The sequence below is a fragment of the Drosophila yakuba genome, chromosome 2L, assembly GCF_016746365.2.
Source record: "Drosophila yakuba strain Tai18E2 chromosome 2L, Prin_Dyak_Tai18E2_2.1, whole genome shotgun sequence".
Classification (NCBI taxonomy): domain Eukaryota; kingdom Metazoa; phylum Arthropoda; class Insecta; order Diptera; family Drosophilidae; genus Drosophila; species Drosophila yakuba.
In genome coordinates this window covers 9,940,858-9,964,260 of record NC_052527.2, presented here as the reverse complement: position 1 = coordinate 9,964,260, position 23,403 = coordinate 9,940,858, and the positions used below count along the sequence as shown (strand labels likewise).

The 23,403-nt window shown below is 45.5% G+C and overlaps 8 protein-coding genes and 1 long non-coding RNA gene across 12 annotated transcripts; 3 read left to right on the top strand and 6 right to left on the bottom strand.

The window, feature by feature from the left end:
- The first annotated feature begins 76 nt into the window (after window positions 1-76).
- Window positions 77-6,530, top strand: LOC6527503 (general transcription factor 3C polypeptide 1). Of its 2 annotated transcripts, XM_002088557.4 has the most exons (7): window positions 78-246; window positions 305-857; window positions 917-1,652; window positions 1,718-2,737; window positions 2,796-3,797; window positions 3,856-5,222; window positions 5,286-6,530. In XM_002088557.4, exons 1-7 carry the CDS (start codon window positions 162-164, stop codon window positions 6,241-6,243), a joined length of 5,721 nt encoding a protein of 1,906 aa, XP_002088593.1. In that variant the 5' UTR covers window positions 78-161; the 3' UTR covers window positions 6,244-6,530. The 2 variants fall into 2 exon arrangements, with proteins under 2 accessions (XP_039227620.1, XP_002088593.1); XM_039371686.1 differs by lacking the exon at window positions 5,286-6,530 and having other exon boundaries at window positions 77-246; window positions 3,860-4,195.
- A 99-nt stretch (window positions 6,531-6,629) lies between these two features.
- On the bottom strand, window positions 6,630-7,660 carry LOC6527504 (60S ribosomal protein L24). Its single transcript, XM_002088558.4, has 3 exons — window positions 7,566-7,660; window positions 7,376-7,451; window positions 6,630-7,310 (listed from the first exon to the last, which is right to left on the bottom strand). The coding sequence occupies exons 1-3, from the start codon at window positions 7,568-7,570 to the stop codon at window positions 6,924-6,926; spliced, it is 468 nt and encodes a 155-aa protein (XP_002088594.2). The 5' UTR covers window positions 7,571-7,660; the 3' UTR covers window positions 6,630-6,923.
- A 160-nt stretch (window positions 7,661-7,820) lies between these two features.
- On the bottom strand, window positions 7,821-8,631 carry LOC6527505 (membrane-associated progesterone receptor component 1). Its single transcript, XM_002088559.4, has one exon. It carries the CDS (start codon window positions 8,514-8,516, stop codon window positions 7,896-7,898), a length of 621 nt encoding a protein of 206 aa, XP_002088595.1. The 5' UTR covers window positions 8,517-8,631; the 3' UTR covers window positions 7,821-7,895.
- A 252-nt stretch (window positions 8,632-8,883) lies between these two features.
- On the bottom strand, window positions 8,884-11,013 carry LOC6527506 (dynein intermediate chain 3, ciliary). Its single transcript, XM_002088560.4, has 2 exons — window positions 9,319-11,013; window positions 8,884-9,255 (listed from the first exon to the last, which is right to left on the bottom strand). The coding sequence occupies exons 1-2, from the start codon at window positions 10,864-10,866 to the stop codon at window positions 8,914-8,916; spliced, it is 1,890 nt and encodes a 629-aa protein (XP_002088596.1). The 5' UTR covers window positions 10,867-11,013; the 3' UTR covers window positions 8,884-8,913.
- Window positions 11,014-11,245: 232 nt separating this feature from the next.
- On the top strand, window positions 11,246-18,544 carry LOC6527507. Of its 2 annotated transcripts, XM_002088561.4 has the most exons (7): window positions 11,246-11,422; window positions 11,499-11,956; window positions 15,565-15,696; window positions 15,797-16,212; window positions 16,274-16,346; window positions 16,742-18,034; window positions 18,097-18,544. In XM_002088561.4, the coding sequence occupies exons 2-7, from the start codon at window positions 11,501-11,503 to the stop codon at window positions 18,223-18,225; spliced, it is 2,499 nt and encodes an 832-aa protein (XP_002088597.1). In that variant the 5' UTR covers window positions 11,246-11,422; window positions 11,499-11,500; the 3' UTR covers window positions 18,226-18,544. The 2 variants fall into 2 exon arrangements, with proteins under 2 accessions (XP_002088597.1, XP_039226517.1); XM_039370583.2 differs by lacking the exons at window positions 11,246-11,422; window positions 11,499-11,956 and adding an exon at window positions 15,381-15,419.
- LOC120320574 lies at window positions 11,449-13,409 on the bottom strand. 2 transcript variants are annotated; one of them, XR_005560103.2, is made up of 3 exons: window positions 12,532-13,409; window positions 12,083-12,436; window positions 11,449-11,965 (listed from the first exon to the last, which is right to left on the bottom strand). It is a non-coding gene; the product is annotated as an uncharacterized LOC120320574 (long non-coding RNA). The 2 variants fall into 2 exon arrangements; XR_005560104.2 differs by having other exon boundaries at window positions 12,100-12,436.
- Window positions 18,545-18,816: 272 nt separating the features above from the next.
- LOC6527508 (vitelline membrane protein Vm34Ca) lies at window positions 18,817-19,331 on the bottom strand. Its single transcript, XM_002088562.3, has one exon. It carries the CDS (start codon window positions 19,268-19,270, stop codon window positions 18,911-18,913), a length of 360 nt encoding a protein of 119 aa, XP_002088598.3. The 5' UTR covers window positions 19,271-19,331; the 3' UTR covers window positions 18,817-18,910.
- Window positions 19,332-20,262: 931 nt separating this feature from the next.
- On the top strand, window positions 20,263-21,428 carry LOC6527509 (FAD synthase). Its single transcript, XM_002088563.4, has one exon. It carries the CDS (start codon window positions 20,384-20,386, stop codon window positions 21,152-21,154), a length of 771 nt encoding a protein of 256 aa, XP_002088599.1. The 5' UTR covers window positions 20,263-20,383; the 3' UTR covers window positions 21,155-21,428.
- Window positions 21,429-21,471: 43 nt separating this feature from the next.
- Window positions 21,472-22,485, bottom strand: LOC6527510. The gene is made up of 2 exons (XM_002088564.4): window positions 22,258-22,485; window positions 21,472-22,201 (listed from the first exon to the last, which is right to left on the bottom strand). The coding sequence occupies exons 1-2, from the start codon at window positions 22,353-22,355 to the stop codon at window positions 21,661-21,663; spliced, it is 639 nt and encodes a 212-aa protein (XP_002088600.2). The 5' UTR covers window positions 22,356-22,485; the 3' UTR covers window positions 21,472-21,660.
- Between the last annotated feature and the right edge of the window lie 918 nt (window positions 22,486-23,403).

Below are 23,403 nucleotides of genomic sequence, written 5' to 3'. Positions count from 1 at the left end.
TAATACTTTGAAAAGCCAATATTAGCGACTAAGCAACAGCTGGATTGGTGCGTGTTTACTATTTAATGGTGATTGACAACTCTACCTATAGTAGACTACCAGTCAAAATCACACTTTATTGTTTTGATATCTCTTATTGAAGTTAAATTAAGTTTTTAAGAATGAGTGCCAGTTCTGGAGGATCCTGGATCCACGCCATCTATGATGAGGTAGCCCTCGAGGGTTTGGAGGGGGTGACATTGCCCTGTAAGTGACTTCCTAGCCTATTACACTTCAAGCCAAAGTTATTTGTTTATTCTTTTAGATCTATGGGACCTGCTGGCCAGACGTCTGGATTTTTTTCCATCTCCCCTGCCTGACCGCATTCGGGATCAGACGTGGACCTTGCTGCTGCGCACTCCGTCCCACAAGATCGAGTTCTTTGAACTGCCGGCGGACAGACCACTAATGCCCTACTATGATCGCCTCAACGACATCGACGAGCAGCTGGGATTGCCAGTGGTGCCCGAGCAGTGTCCCTACATGTTGTTCCCGGCCGCGTATGTGCAAGAGGGCGACATCAAGGGTAACTGCAACGACTTCAAGACCCGCAAGCCAATCCCTTCCAGCGATCTGCTTTCTCTTAATGCGGCTCAAGCCACGGAACAGTGGGCCGGCAGGCTCGTAGTGGTGGCCTCCCAAGAGCTAAGGGAGACAGCACTCACACCCGAAAGCCTAATGATGCCCAAGAATCTGCCACTGCCCAACTACATCTTCCTGGAGGCCATCGGACGCTCTCGGTACAGCGGACACACGACCGCAGGCCCTTGGTCTCTTATAAACTACAGCAAGGACACAGGAATTCTCTTCTATATCAAGTGAGTTTCAATAACTATAATTATATTATATTTACTACTTAAAAGTACGTACTTTACAGAAACAAGTTGATAAATCTGCAGCTAATTATTGCCCAGAACTATAACGAAATGAACAAGGGGCGCATCCTGGTCTCTTCGCTGCTGATGCTACCGCGCTTCTACCGCATCTACAAGAACCACTCTCAGGAAAATCTGGAAAAGCTATACCTGGAAATAATGCGTACGCCAAGCCGCCAGGTACCCGTGACCGAAATAACCGAACTACTAGGCCGTCCTACGAATTTTAAGACGAAGAAGCTACTGGTGACCCACGCCTTTCGTAAGTTCTTCGAGACTAAGCAAGTGGAAAGGCCTGTTGCGCCACTGACCAAGTCGGGAAAGCAGTCCAAAGCAACCACACGTAAGGTGACAGTGATACAACTGCGCAATCCTAATATGCAACTGAAGGATCTGTACAAGGATGACGAAAGCGAGGAGAATCAGGCATCCGAGTTCTTGGATCTGGGCCACTGCTTTCTTGATATGCCTCCGGAGGAGGAAGTTTTCCGCGCAGTGGCGAAATTCGGCAAACGGGGTCTTAATAGCAACGAGTTGTGTCATTACACTGGCATCAACGCCACCTCAATGCGACACTTCATTAAACGAGTAAAAAAACACGGCCTGGTAAAAGAGTACTCGGAGCAGGTGGGAAAGAGCCGGCAGTTCCGCTTTGTGGCCGTAGGACACTTGGGGGATCTTACAAAAGAGGACGAGATCAAGAAAAAGGCACTGGAGATTAGGTGTAAGGATGAGCCGGTAAGTATTAATATATTATAAATGAGGATGGTTCTTATTTTTATATTTTATACTGTTTGACCTAGAATATTACCGAAAGCACTGATGTTCTGCTGAAGGACTTACCCGAGATCGTGACGAATGCCCGACCCATAGCGTTCAAAATTAAGAAGACCCGAGCGGCCAATCAGACACAGCGCCAAATCAACCGCCAGAAAATGATTGTGCGCCAGATCGACCAGAACTGCCTGGTGCCCCTGCCCCGGGTGTTAAGATCTATCCAGGAAACGGAGCGGCAGGCCGGCTTTAAGGATAGCCTATGCCGCCGCTCTTTGATGCGCCTTCTGCGTCCTATGGTTGAAGAAAATGTTATAAACGTGTTCGAGATCACCCTACACTACAATCAACGCGTTCGCGTCTACCGTTTCGCCACACACCCGAAAATCGGTCTTGATCACGCGGTCATGAAACGCGAGATTGTCAAGCTCAAGAGTAACTTCCACTTGATCACTGAGGAGCGGTTGAAGCGCCCATCACAGATGCCTCCCAAGGAGCGCAAGGAATTACTCGCTCGTCGAAAACTGACGCCGGAGCGTTCAAGTGTAGTCTTCAAAACGCAGGCACCCAAACTTCTGTTGGCGAGGACATTGCACGAATTCCTCTACTATTTGCACCATGAGCTGTCGCCGGAACAGAAGCCCCTACCCATGACCGCCGAGCTTGTGCAGCAATGGCAGAAGTCAGAACCGGCACTGCAACCGCGCCAGTTCTTCGACGAGTGGCAGGCGGATGAAGTAAAGGTTCAGCCCTACTCTGAGGACATAGGTTGGCGCACGTTTATACCGCCGTTGCCGCGCTACGCAGACAAACCATCTGGCTGGCTTTACTTTATGGATGCCATGGACAGAATGCCGCTCTCGCTCTTTCTGCGCATCTGTCGCATCGAGCGTGAAGCCAGCGACGAGTTGCGTCTGCAGCTTCAGCATCCCATCCGTCAGCACTACCTGCTGTCCCAGCTCAAGCTGGAGACCATTGTGCCACGTTTGAAGTTGCAGCAGCTTTACGTGGGCACTCTGCGACTTCTCAACAATATGGGTCTAATACAGGTGGGAAATTGTATTATTCTTTCGCTTAATTCCATTTATTAAAATTATTCGTATTTAGGTAAGCGAGCAGAAGTTAGGTCGTGACTCCCTGCACCGCTGGGTGTTCCTCAATCAGCGAACAAGTTTGCTGGATACGACTTCCAGCACAGAGCACAACTACATGCAAGTGAGCGCCGATCGCTCGTATACAAAGCTTAACTTTGAGTTCTCCAGCGTGGAACAACTGGGCAACTACTGGGCCAAGCTGCAGCACATCTGCATTTACACGAAGCTGGGATACCGCAAATCGTTAAGCACGCAGAGAAGTCTACCGGCGCGTTTGAAGGTTCTGGTCTTCCAGCCCACGGTGGAGTTCAAACAGGCCGTTGAGCTGGACAACGGAACAGTGCCTGGTGATCACCTGGGAGCCGCTGGATTGAGCTCCCATTTGTTTGCCCACCAGTTCCGCCACTGGTCGTGGGTGCAGCGCCAGAATGGTGGAAAGTCAAATGCAGCAAGGGAAAAGGCAAAGAGGACAGTCCGGAAGCGAGCTGTAATCACGCGCTTGAAGATTGGTCCCCGACTAGCGGTACGCAAAGCACGCGAGCTATCCTCCGGCAAAACCTTAAAGAAGTCCTCCGGCCCCCGAGACGACATTGACCGGGATGCCCTGAGGAATATGCGAACATTGCGCGTTAAATGGGCGCCAGAGGAGGATCGTTTGCTCAAGATGGGCCGGGCCGTTTACATGTTCATTGATGCACCCACAATGACCTTGGCCTTGTGCGACTTGGCTGTTGTCTGCCGCGATTTGATTCGCCGCTGGCTGGGCATCTGCAACAAGACAACTCAGGCCTGCGTGCGCCGCGTTCAGTTTATGGTGAAGATGAAGCGCGACATTCCGGACGTGCCCAGCTGGATCTACGCAATGCAAACGCAGCCACAGTTCAACACGGTGTACAACGAACGATTTCTGAGCCAGCTGAAGCGAGATTATCCCAATAAGACCGATTTCCAAAACGCGCTTATGACTCACTTTGCCCTAATGATGGCCAAACTGCAGCGAATGATTGCGAAATCTGTAAGTTAAATAAAAGCAGCACTTGGTGTACATACTTTTTAATCTTTCTTGAATCCAGCAAGGTTCTGTTAGTCGCCAGTTTTTGCTGCCCGACTCCTTGGACGCCTTTGGCAGCCAACTACGCGAGTGTCGATCGGCGCACGAGGAGCAGCAACTGCTATTCCAGGACCCCGCTTCGGAGACGGATCTACAGGTGGCCGTCGCTCATGGCGTGTTGCACAGCAACATATGCTGCGCCAAGGATAAGACGCTGCTGAACCTGCAGACTTTCGAGATCTACAAGCACTTCTCCGAGGAGGTGCTTAACTCAGCCTTCAACAAAGCGCGTGCAGATTCGTTGCTAGTTGCGGTGAAGAGGCGAAACATTCAGTCGGCTGCCAGCCGCCAAATCTCCGGACCTGGTCATTTGCTGAGCTCAAAGTACAAGTACCGCCTAATCTACACCAAGCTGACGCACTTCCTCTACGACAGCTTCTTTGCATTGGACCAAAAGCTGCGGGCAGACCAGGAGCAACAGCTATCCTCGCCGCATTTCGGCCAACTCCTTGTGATGGGCGAGTGGTTGTCGGAAAACAGGCTACGTCTTTCACTTCAGCTGCCCACAAATATCCTGACCGTGGACACCACCACCATGGGCAGGCAGAGTGGTTGCCACTCAGATCGAATTCTGGATCACTACAGCTGCATCTTCGACAACGCCCCGCAAACCGAGTACTCTAAGCGGTTGGAGGGCGAGTGCAGTGGACGCCAAGCGTCGCGTGTGCGTTTTCATCCGGCCAACCTGAGCTTTCGCCTCCCGACTTCTGCTTATAACCAGCTCTCCAAACTGCAGCTGCGTGCTATGCATTTCTTCTGTGCACTGGATGCTTTGGGCGAGGCCATCACTTTAAGCCAGTCGCGTTTGGAGCAGTTCGACTGTCCCTTCGCCAACTGCATTATGCGCAGTGGCAACTATTTAAACGCCGTCGAGCGGATTGCCCACGAGCAGCGACCCATTCTCCGGCAACTGGTGGCCGATGCTTTACCATCGCAGCAGTTCGTACTGGAATCGCATCCAGCGGGAACACCCCTCACAGTGACCAACGCCAATCTTCTGCCGTTCGCCCAGCAACTGGAGGCGTTCTGGCGACAAAAACAACGAACGACGGAGCTTAAGGATTTGGGTAAGACGCTAGAGGAACGAACACAGCACAAGCTCACCGACTGGCGTTCAATTTGTGCTGAACTGCTTGATGATGAGCCACATGCATGGGAGGCGGATCGCGTTCAGGAGTACGAACCTGCACTGAACAAGGAAGAGCGTGCTCGAGCGCAGGATGTGTTTGTAGTTCATCTACCCACCATTGGAATGAAGGTTGTGGAACAGCCGGAAACCAAACAGACAATTGACAGCCTGCGTACTTCGGTTCTCGACAAGGTTCTTAAGTATGTCTTAACTAGAAACTTTCTCGAATTACCCCTAAACACTTTATTTTGGTTTACTTACAGAACCACCTACTGGCAGTACACGGAGAACAGCTTTGAAAGCCTTAGGCCTAAGCTGCACGAGAGTGGATTCGATGACCGTGCCATCCGCCACATGGAGGACATACTCTGTCACATTGAAAAGCATTCACTCGGTGTGAAGGGCCTGGAGTTGAGGAGGATATTTCCCCTGGGAGATTTCCTGTTGGAAACTCTCCATCTACTAGCTGACCACAATCTAATCAAACGAGTGGGCATAGTTAGTGTCATGTATGTTCATAAAAACCACATCCGCAATTGGGTGGTGCACACGTTCCACATCAAGAGATTGGAGCGAGAAAAAGTGCAGACCACGGTGGCGGCTGCACCTGGAACACTCCTAGCCGTCGTGGGTCACAAGCGCAAACTGGAGGCTCAGGAGACGGCTAGCTCTGTTCCAGAAAAGAAGGTTAAACTCATGGAGCAACTGAGCACAGAAAGTGAGAGTGACGAGGCGGGAGGATCTGCTGCCAAGCGACCAAAGAGGATTACACGAAAGGAACCCTCCCTCGAAGTGGCTAATACCACTCTGGAAGCTTCACGGGATGCAATTGCCATGCGACCGCAGCCTTGGATCCGCGTAAATGCATCCCTCAATCGACGCGTCCTCGACCGCTGGCTGGGCGCCGTTCTCAGCGAGTGCATCTCTCGTGTCGGCTGCACCGTGCACAGCTTGTTTCTCAGGTTCTTGCACTTGGTGCCTGTGGACGTAATGTTCCTGCTGGAGCTTCTGCACGATCTCGGTTGCGTACAACTAATGGAGATGCGACCTCACAAAGTGCACGTGGAATCGCTGCTGGATGATGAACATGAAGACGGTGATGAGCAGCCAGTCACGGAGCTCTACGATCCCATGCAGACCTACGTTCAAGTGCATGGCCACGCTATAGGCAGGCTCACCAACTTCATTGGCATAAAAAAATACAGCACTGAATTTATTTAAAGATCAATCATTGATTACCTTGTCAAGACTAGTTTAGGATGCACTAATATAATCACCTGTCTCACATTGCAAGATCAAATTTCAATGATTACTTTGATCGGTTGATTTTTTATCATAATTGTTCTAGATACCGGAAACATAATTAAAGCTCTTAGTATTTAAGTGATTATGTCCTGACCAACCTATTACTTTTGTATGTTTCATACGTTGATAATTAAATGTAAGTCAACTAACTGATGTGGAGCTATTGTGGTATGTGCTTCTAATAAAGTTGTTTTAATCAGCAATTTTTGGATGTTTAACATTTTTTCGCGATCTTTGTTCTTTAAATCTGACTTCGAACATTCAAGTGTTCCTAATGGGTCTGGAAAAATAAAAGTCTAGGCTTATATCTCAGCTATGATATGAAGGTATATATTTGCCGTTTAATAAATATGACAATTTAAAACTCCGACATCTGGTCAAAACTGATGGGTAAAGTTAAGTCATTGATTCATGACGTACACAATATTCTTTTCTTGTGTAGTTTCCATACCGCAAGCCAAGCTTGATTAAAAACACGCGACAGGTTTTTTTGGTCACCACGAATTCGCATTCGCGGCGTTTGTTTAATTTTCAATTCACGAGTGGTTCCTTAAATCCTGGACTAACTTTAGCACATCACTACCGGCGAAAGGTGTTTACCGCTTGCCTCCGACGCGGGGAGCAGCCTTCTGCGTGACCTTGGCGGCCTTCTGCTTGGGAGCGGACTTCTTGGCGGGAGCGGGGGCAGCAGCCTTCTTGGCGGCCTTGACGGCACGCTTCTGCTCCTTGGCCACCTTGATGGCCTGGTCGCGCTGCGCCTTGCGCACCTCCGGCTTCATGTTGCGCTTGGCCAGGATCTCGGCCAGCGAGGCGCCGACGATGGCGCGCTGGAACTTCTGGGTGCGGCGAGTGCGCTTCTTGGAGGCCTCCTCCTCGATTCCCTTGCGGTGCTTCCGGCGGTACAGCACGGTCCACGTAACCTTGCGGGGATTGCGCTTCATCAGGTAGGAGCGCTCGCACTTCTTGTCCAGGAAGGTGAAGGACTGCAAGAGTAATCAAAGTTCATTATCCGTCCTCCATGGGTAGAGCATCTGCGCCGGAAACTCACCTTGCCATCGATCTTGACCATGGTCTTGCCATGACCGGGGTAGATTTTGTACCCGCTGAATGCGCACAAGCCAATTCTGCAAATACAAACATTCTCATTAGCAGGGGCTCTGTTTACAATTGCCAAAATGGGGTTAGGAAATGCTGAATACCACAATAACCGAGCATTTCAACGCTTTTCATTAACGTACTTCATCTTGCTGGCGTAGAAACACGAAAAGAAAAGAAAACGGAAGTGGAAACGCAAAGCAGAGCCAAATTAGTGTGGCTGCCACGGTCGGACGAAATGACTTAAAAAATACCAACACGTGCCGTTGTGGTGCTGTTAACTGCGGGCTGTTAGGCGCACAAAATTCGAAAATAAAAAAGTTTTTAAGTATTATTATTGTTAGTAATGTAGATTAATGAACACAAATTCCTAAATCGTTAAAATAAAAACTTACAGATTTTCTGGGCTTACATTATTTTTATTATGGATACTACTATTATTGGATCAATGCGCACATCATTTGGAAAGAAAGTCATATATAATCCGCTGTATCCAACTCCAAATCCGCCTCGTTGGTATAATTCATGTGTTGTTCCTCCATAAGTTTTCCAACAAACGGGTACTTTTCATTATACTGCTGTTCCCACTCCTGCAAAGTGTTCATTTGGCTGTTTGAGAGGTCACTTAAATCATCAAAATCCCCGCTGGCATTCAAGTTCGCCGGTAAATTGATCAAATGCCGCGAAATATCCCGACCGGCATAGTTTGGATTAACGCCATTTCGTCCATAGTAATGCACGGATCGCGACACATCGTAAATATTAAAGTTGACGGCCACCAGAATGCGACCATCCGCACGGGTGCCGTCATATTCCCGAAGTTCCGGAACCGTAAAGTCCTGCCGCAGTGGCGGAAGATCCACATCCGCCTTCTCCTGGCCATCATCCTCACAGAAGTCAACTGCACCTGGTGCCTTGGCCTGATCCCGATCCTTACGATGTCGACTCAGACGTCGGCTAATACTCGCCACCTTGTAGAACACGATGGTCGATATAATCAGAAGAGTGACATTGATGGGCGTTTGTTTAATGGAATTGTATAAGCTGGAGTACCAGCTGGTGGCATGTTCCACGGCCTTGGAGTTGTCCGCCATCGTGTTGCTTCCAATTCCAGAGTCTGGGCTTAAGATGTGAAAAAATTGTATGAAAACTATCTCTGAATGTCTTGTACTGACTGCCCTTTGTCTCTCTTTTTTTTAATTGATGTACTTAGCTTAGCCTCCTTTTTTTGAAAATTTATATCAATTCATAGCATCCCTGAAAATACCTTTTACTTTGCTAACTAAAATCTCATGAACTCTTTTGCGATATCTTCGACCATGTGGATATTCTAAAACTACATTCAAAACTTATAGTCAGCCATTCTAAGTTAAAAGCTCTCAAATTTTTTATTCACATTGCTTTTATTAAAATGCATACATATATTGGCTATATAATGCTGTAAGAAAGTGCTAGCTAATGTACAATAAGGAACTCAAAAATATATATTCCCTATTCCTGAGAGATGGGGTAATTCGTTTCGAATACAGTGCGCTCCATGGCGAAAGTGCGCTTGGCACGCTGTAAGGTGATGTTTTCAATGGCTTCGTTGAACTCCAGAAGAGCCTTGCTGAATTCCGCATCGCTCTCGATCATCCTGAGGAAGATGGTCGCTTCGTCCTCGGGCTTCGGCTCCATTTCCCGCTTGGCCTGGCCCTTCTTCTTCTTGGCCTCCAGCTTTTCCCTGGACTTGCGCTCCTCCTCCATAAAAATGGTGGTCAGGCGCTTCTTCAACTTAATTTCCTCCTCGCGAGCTTCCAGAAGTTTGCAACGCTGTATCTCCCGTTCAAACATCTGCTCTTTAAAGAAATAAATAAGAAAACATGACCTTCTTTGGAACAGATTACGACCACTCACCGACATCATGAGGGACTTCTCCTTGACGGTGGCGGTTCGCATACCCTCCTCCAAGCGGAGCATCAGACAATCTCCGTTGGCCAGGCTCACGGTTAGTATGCATCCATCCGGCTTGAATATCAGATGGGTGACGGGGTACTTGTATTTGATGGTGAGAATTGGACGAGTGTGAGACATTAGCAGGTCCCAAAACTCCAAGTTGCCCTTGTCGTCGCCGATGCAGAACAGCGAGCAGCGTCCGGTGCTCCAGGCACCGCTCAACACCTGGTTCGGCCGGCGGATGTAGAAGGTACTGGGGCAGTTCTTCACCTCCTCCGACCAGATCCGCACCCGCCAATCGCCCACCACCAGGAAGTTCTTCACAAAGAATGGATTACGCATTACGCAGCGAATGGGACCGACAAAAAGTTGATAGGAGGCAACGATAGTTTCCTGCGGAGTCGTGCCCTTGCGATTGCAGACGAACAAGTAACCCATATCCGTGCAGACGATGTAGCGCACTGGGATGGTGTACTCGAACTCGAGAACAGTAACGCCATGTGCATTTTGGCGATTTTGAATGGACTGGGGATCCGGTTCTGCCAGTATCTCATGCACCGGCATCAGAAGATTCCGGGTATCCCAGTACTTGACGGACCCATCCAATGATCCCGAGTAAAACTCCGTGTTGAGCTTCGAGTGCACCCAGCAGATGGCGGTGGTGGCCTCGCGATGACATGCCTCCAGGGGGCAAATGGTCTTGGGCCCACCCTGGTTATCGGTTAGCCAGAAGCCAACCTGACCCTCTTGGAGTCCACCCACCATGTAACTCTCATCCCGGATGCACACCTTGGCAATCCGCACGACTCTCGTGGAATCGTAGTGGGCCACCGGTCGGGTGGCGTCATCCACGTTCCAAACGTAGAACGCATGCGGATTATCGTTGCCAAAATCGGGCAGGGTGTTCAGCTGCTTTGTGTAGTTCGGTGTCAGGCTCTGCGTGTTGGTGAAAAACAGGAGAAACTGATTGGGGTCGTTGTTAAGCCACTCGCACGCCTTCAGCTGACGCGACGGGATCCACAGATCATGAAAGACATGAATAAGCCTGGCCGCGATCTTCATGCTGATCCCATGACCCAAATCGGCTGGTAGATCCACAAAGAAGTCCTCGTAGATGTTGATTGCATTATTGGCCGAACTGATGTCCATTGCGTCGTGCATCAGTTGGTTCACCTCGATGCCCCAGGAGTCGTCGCGCTCGACCTTTTTGCGATAGCGCAGTGTGGACTCCTCATCCAAAATGTTCACCTCCTTGACGTTCCAGCCGCCTTCGTAGTGATTCAAGCCATGGGAATCCAGTGTCACGTTGTGGGTCAACGCCGAGGAGGCGGCATACTGTTCGCTCAGCTGCGTCCGCTGGTTTATCGGATTGCGCAGGATGTACTTAAGGCGCAGCCGTCCACTTGGCTGCACACTGAGGATCATCTCATTGCGGTCCGTGAAGAGGCACTGCCTCCCGAAGCGGCGGCGCTCTCGCGACAGGATGAACTGGTTGCCCAAGGTACCCATTGCAGCGATTTAACTATTAAAACTAAATAAGTGATTATATTTGGAAAGATTGTTTGTATCACTAGATACGAAACGAAGAAATTTTAACGTATTTCCTTCTTGAACAAATCTATGAAATTTAATAAAAGCGAGCGAACAGATATACTTTTATATCTGACTTATTTGTCTTGGAATACGCGCTGAATGTTTTTTGTACTATATTTTATTTCTACTTTCAAAGCTTGTTCATGTAACATTGTTAACTTTAATAACATTTTAAAATATGTTTTTAATTCCCTGTTAGTTTACAGTGAAATAACAGTTTCCGGTGTGTTAATTTACCGCTGTCGGGTGACCATTTTCTGGACGCTGCATAACGCGCTAGTGTGCCTGTTGCGGGAAGTAACAGGTAGCCAAGATGCGGTCACACCGCATTATTAGAACGCGGAAAACATTCAACTTTTTCGAAAGCAACGCGTAATTTTTCCAATTAAACAGTGCGTAAATAATAGAGCAAGCATTGTTGCGTTGGCATTGAATGAATGTCCAAAAGCGAATTTGAGCAATTTGCACTATGGTGAGTTTCGGCGAATGCCAATGGGCTCATGTACTTTGTCTATTTTAATGACGCTCTTCACAATCTGTTGATTTAGAAATGGATCTGCAAGAATTCCTTTCCCTGGAACGCCAACAACTGCAAAAGGAGCGCCAGCGCCTGGCCACCCAAAATCCCTGCCCCGCCGCCCAGCTAGTAAAGTCCGACGACTTCAAAGTGCAATGTCGCAGGGCCAAGGAGTTTAAGGAGTGCACGGAGTCCAATGAACCCGCCACACAATCGTCTTCCTTGGCAACCGGCGGCCAAAACGAAGAACTTCACTTGGACTTGCACCTGGTTGGGGAGGAGGAGCAGCAGCATGGGGAGGAGAAGGAGCTTCCTGCAGAGCGGGGGGTACTGCCTCCCAACCCCTCAAAATCCACCAAGGAACTCGCGAATCAGCGCCAGCTGCTCGTCGGCAGCGCTCGTCCGTACAAGTCGCCAGATGCGTCGATGCGGCGCAATTTGGAGAACGAGCGACCGCTCAGTGAGAACCGCTTTCCAATCCGTCGGTCGGTAAGTGCACTGGAAGAAAATGCTATTGAACATAATTATATACATAATATAGAATCTATTATACTATATACGATAGCTTTTAGCTCTAAAATATTAATATTTGTAAATAATTCCCTAAACCTGTACCAAAATATCCGAATTACTTGGGGAAATGCTTTGCTGTTTGGTTTCAGTGACGATCCTCTGAATCAGTGTTGAAGACTAAGCTCGAGAACGTGCGTTGCGCTTCACTGGCGCCTCTTACCGCATCGCATCGCCAATTTGTCTAGCGATTGGCCATAAATGTGCGAAATGGGTTTCTCTACGCCTCGTTGCGCTGCTCACTTATGTTAAGCTTTTCCAAAACTACGTTTTTTGGATTTTTCGGCTCAGTTGCACAAAAGGTTTCACAGTGCTCTTAACTTTAACTAAGTGTCTGCGGACAATTTGGTGAGTTCTGGACAATTAGAAAGCCTTAGGTTGAAAGAAAAAAACCTAAGGCTTTAAAATATATTAGAATTAATTTTGCTCTTGGTTAAAGTGTACAATTGTACGTATGTATTTTTAAACAATTACAATTGAACGTTAGGGCTTACAATAAATAACAACAATGATAAAGATGTGCCACTTGTGAGTATCCATTAGTTCCTGGTGATTTGAAAGCACCTGTATGCTCATGAGTATATTGCATTTACAATTTCTTAATTTATGTCAATAAAATTCCCATTTCAATTGCAAAACTTTAAGATTTTCATCGAGCCTTTATATAAACATGCTGAACTTTCCGGTTTTCACTTTTCAATTTGCATTATTTAAATGCCTTGAGTTCTCGGAGGGCTGCTAAATAATTGCTGGCCAAATCGCTCACCCTACCGTTTAGATTGCATAGCCTATTAGTTTGCAACGTACCGCGTGTGGGGTTTAGAGAGCAGCACAATTAGTTGGGCATTTTAATTATTCATATTATTTCGTTACACTTCTCCGTGTTTTGTTGCGTTGCGTTTTGAGTGTGGCCTCGTTTCCTTCCGCTATCAATGTTGCATGGCCCGTTTCTAGTTGCTACTATTTTCTAACGTACCAAGTCGATGCCGTGCTCCAGTTACCAACCATTTCGGCTTTGTGTGAACAGGCGACCATTCGCTTAATGAATTTGCTGGCACCGCTCTCAGTTGTTACTTGAAGCTCGTTTGTTGCGCTTGCTTTTGTTTGCCTGAACTTGAAATTACCAAGTGCCAATTCGGTTCTCTATAGCAACATACCCTATAACCCACAAAATACACCTTTATGAGGTGAGGCGTGCCGCTGATTGCCGGCAAATCAAAACCAACGAACGGAACGCAATAAAAAGGCAGTCTAATTGACTTCATTTGCAAACCGGCGAGCGCCAGAAGTTAACCCAAAAATCAGAGTGACGTAAAGCAAATATTGAACGATTTCTAAAAATATACAAACTGACAGTAAAATGTATATTTTTGTTATATTTATGAAGGAATCAGACTGTTGGACTGCTAGTTATAAAATAATATTTCTTCATGCATTAAAAAAAATGTACACATTGTTTACAAGTATTTCCGACTTCTTTTTTTTACAATATGTTTGTCTATGCCTCAATAGGTTTAATTTTGCCGACTCATTTTCCTTTTCTATGTGCATTGGTGTGAAAGTGCACTATTTGTATGTGTCAGACACGCCCACCTGCAACTGCGCTGTTTTTTCATAACTTACTAATAATAATTGGTACTGAAGTGATGAATATTAAGAATGAATTTAAAAGTAGCTCGACCACACAGTGGCTTTTAGTCAAATTAAAGCCAAAGAAAGTAGTATACTCCATATATATTCTAGAAATAGTCATCCTATTAAAGTCAAAAGGGCACACGGAAGCTCGACTACCAATTGATGTTTACAAATGTACTGGGAATAGAAGTCATGACCTGGACAAGGACATGGGCAGACAAGTGGTAATTAAAGAGGTTGTTAACGATTGCAGGACTAATAGTTGTGACGTATTTTGAATTAAATTGAGGTCATCTGATTGTCGAATAATTAAAAATACCTTCTGTTAAATGCCCTTGAACTTACAGAGATGCGTGACAAGTACAAAGGGAATCCATTCTCGTTCAGCTTTCATACGCATTTTCATTAATTTTCGCGCTTTTCGTACACAAACTACCTGGCACTTAGTTAACCCAATTTTGATGCGGCACGCAATCTGATCCAATGAATGGGCGTAGTAAGCCAGGTCGTTAAAGTTTGCCACAGTGGCTGCATGAACTTTAAATACGGTGGTTTTAAAAATTTTTAAACAAATTTTTGAATGACAATGGAAGGAAGGTTCCTTTATGAATTTTGTTTACCAATTCTTAAGACTTGGCTAAAATAATTGTTGTCAACGACTAAGCAGCTCAATATGAAATTGTAACCCACTGTTTCTGCACTCCTGACTTTGGTTAATGCCTTAAGAAAAACTGAGCCTAGACTGGCCACCTTTTCCCTTACCAGAGATGAACTTTGTGACCTCGTAGTTCGGATTCCTTCTCGCCACGACTTCCCATTTGAAGTCTTCATTTTGATAGTTTCCTTGACCTGAATTACTGGAAAGCGTTTGCTTTAACAGCTTTCATTGCTGGACTGAGCGCTCTGCCAGCTATTAACTATCATATTCATAAATTGCACTTAATTATGCAACGCAAAAACGTTACTCGGATATCCTCGGACCCTTCAGCCACTTACGCGAAATGATGAAAACGTTAAAACCTACTTTAATTAAGGCGCACATCATCAGGGCTAATAGTGAGTGAAGCGTAGTAATGCATGCAGCTAATAAATTGAAGTGCAGGTTCCCTTCGACTGAAGGCACATTGCACACCAGTGGGCTGAAACAGCTGGGTTTTGTTGATAACTGGCGTGGAAAGACGTCTCAGCCGAGTGCTGAAGGCGCCTTCAGTCGTTTTACGAAGCGCCTCGTCCTTTATGTTATTATTTTTGTTACCCTTCACTAAATAAAGTATTTGTGGATGAAGGTAGCCAATCAAAACCAAGATGACAGCCCTCAAAATACTTAAATACTACAACAAATGTATTTAAAGTTATATATTATGTGCTCCCCAAATAGAAAAGAGTTCATGATCAAATTAAATATAATATTACATCTGTATAGTATTTCTGCATGTTTTTCGTTTACTTTCAAATGCATTTTATGCTTATAAGACATGTAAATGAGTAGTAGTATAGTCGACCCCTTGTCTTCAGCTTGGTGTTTGTATTATATATAATTTTGTTGATGCCATCGGTGCACGCGATTTGCGCCGTCGACGGCATACAAATTATGTGCAAAAATGGCAGTAGGCATTGTGGAGTGTTCGCTGGAGCAGCTCCTGGTGAAGTGCTGGTGCTGCTGACCCCAAAAGCAGAGAAAGAACGAAGCCAGAATAATTTGTGGCCCATGCCACATGTAAAAATGTATACGAGCTTCTTGCTGGTGGTTAGTGTCGCCGAAAGAAACGCGGGGAATTAGAAACAAGCCATGGGTGCGATAAGGAATATGGGGATATATATGTATATATATAGGAACCACTCACAAGTAAGGACGACGGCCCACTCACGTTCGTTTTCTCTCTCGCACGCAGGATGATATGGAGCAATGGGTTACGGACACATTTTATTCGTACTTCCCCGGCTTTAACAATGAAAATCAGAAGCGGCAAAATTATTTGCGTGAGCGACAGCGCGAGAACCAGCAGAACTTTCTCAAGCACCAGGTAAGCGTTTCAATATTACCATAAAAATAGTTTGATTGTGTGCCAACATTCATAACGCCAAGCAGTGTTAGATTTACGAGCTTGTATTCTACTCCTGTAGATGCTCCATCCGCCGGTTAACAAGCATGTCAGAGCGGAACAAGTGAGGAAGACATCTCAACCAGCTGCTGCTCCAGCACCAATCCGCTCCAGCCAATCCAGCACAAGCACCTCGAACCACAGCACAACGGATAAGACTGACCTAGAGTTAATTGTAAATAGTAATCCCAACTATGTGCCGCCCAAAATTCGGCCAGGCACAACACGTCAAAAACTCCTCCAGGATCTGGGACATGTGGAGCTCTCGAACATTGTAACAGGAGATGGTATTATGGAGCGCAACCTGCGGAGTGCCGAGCTGGAAACAGCTCGTAAAAAGGATTACCAGCGGGATCTGATGCAGCAAATTGACGAAAAACGTCGCTCCATAGAATTGCTAAGGGAAAAAGAGCGTCGACAGGAGGAGGCTCTGACCAGGTAATATTAAATAGATTTTTCTTAGTCTATCTTAGTTTTGACAATGACTATTTTCCTACAGGCGACTGGAGGCACAATTGAAGACAATACAGTTGGAGGAGCAGTTGGAAAAAGAGCGCGTGCGAGCTGAAAGGGTAATATATCGTTTGATAAAACTACAGTTGTTATTTAACATTGTAATAGTAAAAGTACTTATACATTTCAAGTCATTGTTTCTAAAACACAGAATACATTTATATTGAACGACCAGTTAACTTGTTAACCGTAGAACCTTGAGTTTATTTATATAACTAGCTTTAGATCACATATCAGAAAATTCGATTACGCGCTATTGTCGTTGATTGGTATTACCATTATGTTCATAAGCCCAAAAGGCCCAAAATAAATGGTGAAGGTTATTAATTGTAATTGATAGAAATATTATGGCCTCTGATTTCGTTTACCCACATCTAATGACACGCAGTTACGTTCGAGTCCAGCGTTATTAATTAAATAAAATTTCTCTTACTTTTGTTCACTATGCTGACAGGTTCGCATTGACTCGGAACAGAACCGCTTGATGCGCGAGCAATTGTTGGCCAAGCTGGAACAGGATGCCCAGTTGCTGCACGCCAAGGAGATCAACAATCTAGCTGATACGCCCAGGACGTCCCGCACTAAAGGCAAAAGCAACAACGCCACTAACATAAGCACAGATAGCAACACCAATCGGGTGTACAAATATTTTAGTAACTCTGCACATCACGAGTACAGACGCGGTCAGCCTTTACCGCCGGCCGTTGAGTTGGACTTTGAGGTGCCTCAAATGGCCAAAATCGAGCGCGAGTGCTTCCATTTGTGCGACAAAATTTGTCCGCTTTGCGATGAACCGCTTAAGAGCTACGAGAGCTGCTGTCTGCGATGCCAGCGGAAACTGGCTCTGAAGCTAAAGCAAACGGAAACCAAGCAGATTGGAGAAAACGGGGCAAAACCGAGCGAAGACTCAGAGGAGAGTAAGGAGGAGCAAGATCAGGATGAGCTTCGGGAGGATGATCCCAACCATAACTGCCAGAACAGCTACGCCCTGGTGTGTCACAAGTGCGAGCGACTATACGCCATGTGCCCCCAGTGCCTGAGCAAGAGCGATGTGTGCCGGGCTTGCCAGAGGGAACGGAATGTTTGCATGAACTGTCGCCGAAATCTCTGCTCGTTTTGCTTGGAGGAAGTTGCCTGCGGCAGGGACACAGAGCGCACGCATGTTAATGACAAGGAATCCTTTGGAGATCCGCCCTCAAACAATTCATTTCAAGTTCTGGAACTGAACTATGCTGTGCCTCCAGCTAAGGACTCTACAGCGAGTAATCTCGCCAATGTATCGCCACCATATTCCGTTAACATAGCGCGAAACTCGGTATTCCATGCTGACTATAAGGCTACGCCAGTGAAGCCATCTATCCTCGAACAACTGCCAGCCACTTCGGGTAGTGCCAACACCAGTTTCGAGCTGGATAGCGCCGATGAGCACGCTGTGGAGCGGGTGCGACGTCAGACGGATCAGCGGTTGTCCCGCTATCTCAAGAACTACGGCGACCTGGCCACCAAGCAGCACCAAAAGCTAAAGCAATCGGAGTTGCATCGAAGCAAAAGCGAGTCCCGTCATCGGGGCACTCAAACAACACCGCAGTCATTGGCAAGGAGAGATGTTGTTCTTAGGGAGGCTGCTGGCCACAATCTATCGATGCCTCTGCTGCGCGAGATGCCCAAAATGACACGACAGGAGACAGGTGCACCCTTGGCTGAAAATGGACAGCGAAAGATTGAGAATCTAAAAAAGCGCTGGGAAGTAAGTGGAAACCTTAATACCAATCATTAAATAATGAAACTTACAGCATGATTAAATTACAGGTTCCTGCCGTGCAAAAGTTTACCGTTTCAACATCATCGCCTAAAATCCTAACTCAAGTGGGAGCCATCAGAAAACAGTTGCAGGCAGCGCGATTCTTTGATGATGAAGTTGATCCGGACGATTATTAAGGAGGTGTCAACCACTCTTTTTTAGAACAACGAAAGTGATTGGATTGACTTCTCTTCTTATGCAAGCAAAACGAATTTAAATATTTTTGATGTCTTCACATTTGCCATTATTATTTCACACTAATTTCATTTTGAAAACCACTCATGTAGTTATTACTTTATAGTGAGCTGGTTCCAAGTGCTTCTGCTGTTTCATTCAGCGATTTTAATACATAAGCCATAAAGTGTGTTAACGTTTATTGTTCTTATTTTAACAGAAATGATTAATTGCAAAGGTGTTAATTAGAAGAATTCCATATTAAAGACGAACTTACCAGAATTATCTAAAAAGTTTTTGTATTTCTAAAAGTGATTTTTCATGTATGAATTGATAAGCCACTAATTTAATAATAGCATGAATATGTTATATGTTATATGTTATATATGAAATGTTAATAGAAATTTTAACAGATCGTTGAAGTCATTCAAATATATTCAGCCTCTGAAAACAGAAAGAACTTAAATCAATTGATTTTTCAGTGATTTTCCGTTGAGTAAAGTGCCTTAGTCAAACTATGGTAAACCCCACATAAGTGATTAAATTGAAAGATATTGAGTTTTATGGTTGAACATAAATATTCTTTTTTTATTTTTTTATGCATTGCAGTTGTCGGTGATCAGGGGTTAGTGGCATCTGTGGATCGTCCTACCACTGGATGGGCTGAGGGGCGTAGACGGGGGCGTACTGCGAGTAGGCACCGGCGGATCCGTAGCTGGGAGCTGGAGCGCTGCATGGCACTGGGGCGAGGTTGGGCTGGCAGCTGAACAGGTAGTTCTTGGGGCAGGGAGGAGCCGGGATCGAGACCGGAGCGGCGGCGTAGGATGGAGCAGCTGGGGCGGCGTAGGCCTGGGGAGCGGCAGCCGGAGCGGCGTAGGACGGAGCGGGAGCAGCGGCGGGCTTGCCGTAGCCACCACCGTAGGAGGAGCCGAGCATCTTATCCTCCTTATCGGCGGCAACGAAAGCGGCCAGCAGGCAGATGGTGGAGACGATGGCGATGCACTTCATGTTGATTGGTTGATGATTTCTTAGACTGTTGGTAGCAGACTGCGATGCTTCTGCCTTCGACACTCGAGGTTTATATACCCGATGCAGTGCCACCAAAAGTGCAGAGGCAAGCACTGACCAAGTTCTCAGTTTAACCAACGACCCCTGGAAGTCGGCGTGAGTGGCGCTTTTTCTGCATGGCCAACAGAAAGCGAAAAGAACAAACATTTCCTCCACTTTTTTTGGGCCACTGAACTTGTTGAGTAAACAAATTGTCGCATGCCAAAATGGTAAATGAATAAAACAACGGAACTAAAGTTGGTTGAAGCAACAAGAATTAAATGTATTGGCTTTGTGTTGAGCTATATTGTTTTATTAAAACGTTTTAGACAACTTTCATTTAGGTTTATGAAACGTTATATGTAATAATAATATTATATGAAAATAAATAATTAATTACTAGCATATTCATTTAGTTCAATGGTCTGAATTTTTCTCGAGAATTTGTAATCGCGTGCCGAATATGCCTTGCATAGCAGAAATTATTCGTTTATGTTTATGCATAGCAACAATCGTTCTGCAGAAACCTTTCTTACAAGTTCTTTCAAATCTGTTGATTAAGTAACCTTTTGCTCCATTACAGCAAATTTGTATTGTAAATTATAAGCGAGACAATTGCTTTTTAATATTTGCATACTACTTGAACCAAATTGTTTAGCCATGGACTATATCTTTTAGTGGATAGTTAAGAATTATATACTTTATTTTAAAGTGTTTTTATTTATTACTAAATTCTTAGAAATGCTTAATTATAATTGTTTTATGAGTTAAGAATTATATATTTTATTTTAAAGTATTTTTATTTATTACTAAGTTCTTAAAAATGTTTAATTATACTTGTTTTATGATTTCCTACACAAGCAAGAAAAGAAATATTTCTATCACGCTTTTACAGCTCTGAAAATCTCAAATTAAGTCTATTGACAATGTCAAACGCATAGAAAACTTGTGGCAGATATAAGAAGAATCTAGCAGTCCTGAAATGCTTTATTTCACTTCAAAATTCGATGTAGCTTTTATATTTACATTTTCATACGAAAACCAAGAGCTTGAGTTAAATTTCATCTTATCAAAATGAAACTCGCTTCGCAATTTTTGTACAAAGTCTGCCGTCATTATCATACAAGCCGTGGGTTGTATGTTCCCACAGTTGAAAAGAGCGAATCGAATGACCAACTGAGGCACAAGCTCGAGCACTCTGAGGAGGTAATAAAACGGGCCATGACTTTGTATAAGCCAAATGAGATGATGCTGTCCTTTAATGGTGGCAAGGATTGCACGGTCTTGCTGGATATTTTGGCCAGGATGACGTCACCGACGACCTCAATGCCCCTGGAAGCGGTTTACGTGAAGTCTGCGAATCCATTTGAGGAGCTTGAGACGTTCGTGGATGATTCTGTCCAGCGCTATGGACTACAACTAAGGATATACCAAGGAGCCCTTAAGGTTGCCTTTGAGCAGCTGATAGCCGAGGATTCCCAGGTGAAGGCCATCTTCCTCGGCTGCCGGCGCAGCGATCCCGAAGGCTTTGATCTATGCGATATGGCACCTACCAACAACGGATGGCCAGCGATGATGCGGATCTTCCCGCTGCTTGAGTGGAGCTACCACGACATTTGGAGCTATTTGCGCTCCAACAATCTGCCCTACTGCTGCCTCTACAATCGGGGCTACACATCCTTAGGGGATCGCAGTTCAACCCGTCTTAATCCCAAACTGCTGTCTTACGACGAAAAGCTGGGCAAGATGACTTATCGGCCAGCCTACGAATTGGAGGATGTGCGCCTGGAGCGGATCAACAGGGATGGGCATGGCCAGGTCGCAGTCAGCGGAACCAAACAATAAGCAGTGGCCAAAGTTCAGGTCAAGCTCAAAGTCTTCGGCTCTGCTCTTGACTTGATTTTCTTTTTATTTTTCCACCCCAATATGAGACAAAGTGGAGCAGCAAGTGTCAGCTAACTGGGCCGACAATTCTTCGTCAAGACCCCATTTCACTTGTTCACATTTCGCTTATCAGACAATTTGAATAACTTGTACAAACCGGCCTAGCCCCTTATACCACTTTTATCTACTGTATAAGAGAAATGCTAGTAAAAGTTCTTAAATATTTGGTGAGAAATTTGGGAAAGCTTTCGCACCTAAAGCTCAGGAACTCTGTGTTCTTAGGTGCTGTAAAAAAGAACATTTTGAATTTTATTTTATTATTTATTTTCCTAGCTGTTGAATATCATTTTTCATATTTTAGACTTAATTTATTGTTATCAAAATGTTATTTATTTCGAAAACTTTTCTTTGCAAAGTATTAATAAATATTATGACAAACACGAGTGTTTCGTCTTTAGAACTAGGGTTCACTTAGGCCCCTTTAAGAAATACACCAACTCATGTGTGGGTTGCGTTGGACTTTTACTTGGCGTTGATGAAGTCGTGGTACTGGTTCCCTCTTCATCCACGAGCAGCAGTCGGGGATTGCGCCTATGGCATTCCTGCTTCCTGGACATCTTTTTCGCTTTCTCGATTTCATTGCCATTGGGGTACTCCTGGCTGGATGACTGTGCCTGTGGCGTGTACTCCAACAGATCACGATAAACTTTCCACAGACTCTGATCCTCGGAACGGTCCAGCCAGTTGAGCAGATCCTGAATGGTCTTATCGTGCCGGTGGGCAACTTGCGAATTGAAGGGCGGATGCTTTCGAGTAGCGAACTGTGCCCGGTAGACAGTTTTGTTGGTTTTCGGTGTGAGGCTGACGCGAAACCATTTCTGATCCTGCGGATCCTCACCCAGTAGGGCGTATTCAAAGTCCGGAGCTACCGAGGAAGTCTCCTGCAGGAGAGCCAAATGATCAGTGGTGGACAGCACGCTGTTGTTGGCTGTCGCTAACGGTACCTGTCTACGAATGTTGCAATATTTTATGGTTTTATAGTGTACAAAATTATAGATATTTACCCCAACTGAGAGTATCTGGCCAAATCAGTGGGTATGGCTTCTCCACCGCTGGCCATCACACAAAAAATCATTATTCCCATATACGGTTTGTTCCACATTTTGCCAATTTTTGCTGAGTGCGATGCAGTTTCTGAACTCACAGCGTTATATAGTGTTTATGCTTGGGCTTTGTCATCTTTTCCGGTTGCTTGGGAATCGTGTTCGGCGTACAAACCGGCATGTAAAAGTAGCTGAAATGATTTCCATTTGACAAGTTCAATTTCTCATATATCTAATACTGGTGATACACTGTCACGTTTGTGGCTTTAATTACAATTTTATAAATGATTTGTTATATGTTTTAAGCGGCTTACGTTAATAAAAGAAGATCATTGATTATAAATGTCAAGCTTCTCACTTGTTATTTTTTTCTTACTTTTTTAAATCTGAAAATATACTTAAAAATAAAACTACCAGTTGCTATTTTATGTTGAGCACTTTTTACTATTCAGTTGTGTGCAAAATCTTAATACATTTTTTCACGGGTTTCACATTTCTCTAATATTAATTATGAAATAAAGAGGTTTTTCCTGTTCTTGTGGCTAACAGGAATATTTGGCTTTTGAATTTATTCGGGGAAATGCCACTTGGCCGAGTCACTTCCGGTGCGCTCCTTCCGTTTCCGCTTCTCTCTCGCAACAGCTGCCGCAGCATTGCCAGCATAGACGAATGTTATTATCAGTGAAATTGGCGACCTTTCCAATGTGGGTAAACTCTGAAGGATGTTAATCAACAAGGCTACTTTCACTTTAGCACACACCCGCCCCCCGCACCCCGTCGTCCTGCGGTGAGCGTGCGCCCGAGAGGCAACTTTCTCTCGCCCGTTTCTCAGCACTCTCTTTCGAGGCATTTCATCGCTCTCTGTGAGCCTTTTAACAGCAGCTGAGACGGCACAGCTGTTTGGCATTTTGCGCGCGCACTTTGCTAAAACAAAACGAAACGCATATCACACATACGCGCCGTGGTACGGCGAAGGCAACTCTCCTTGGGTTCGACAGGACTCGGGACCGTTTCGCACGCTCAGTAGACAATCTTTCCTCATTTCGTTAACACACTCACTCAGCACCTTTAAGCGAACCAATAATATACAGAAGAATTTCCCCAAAG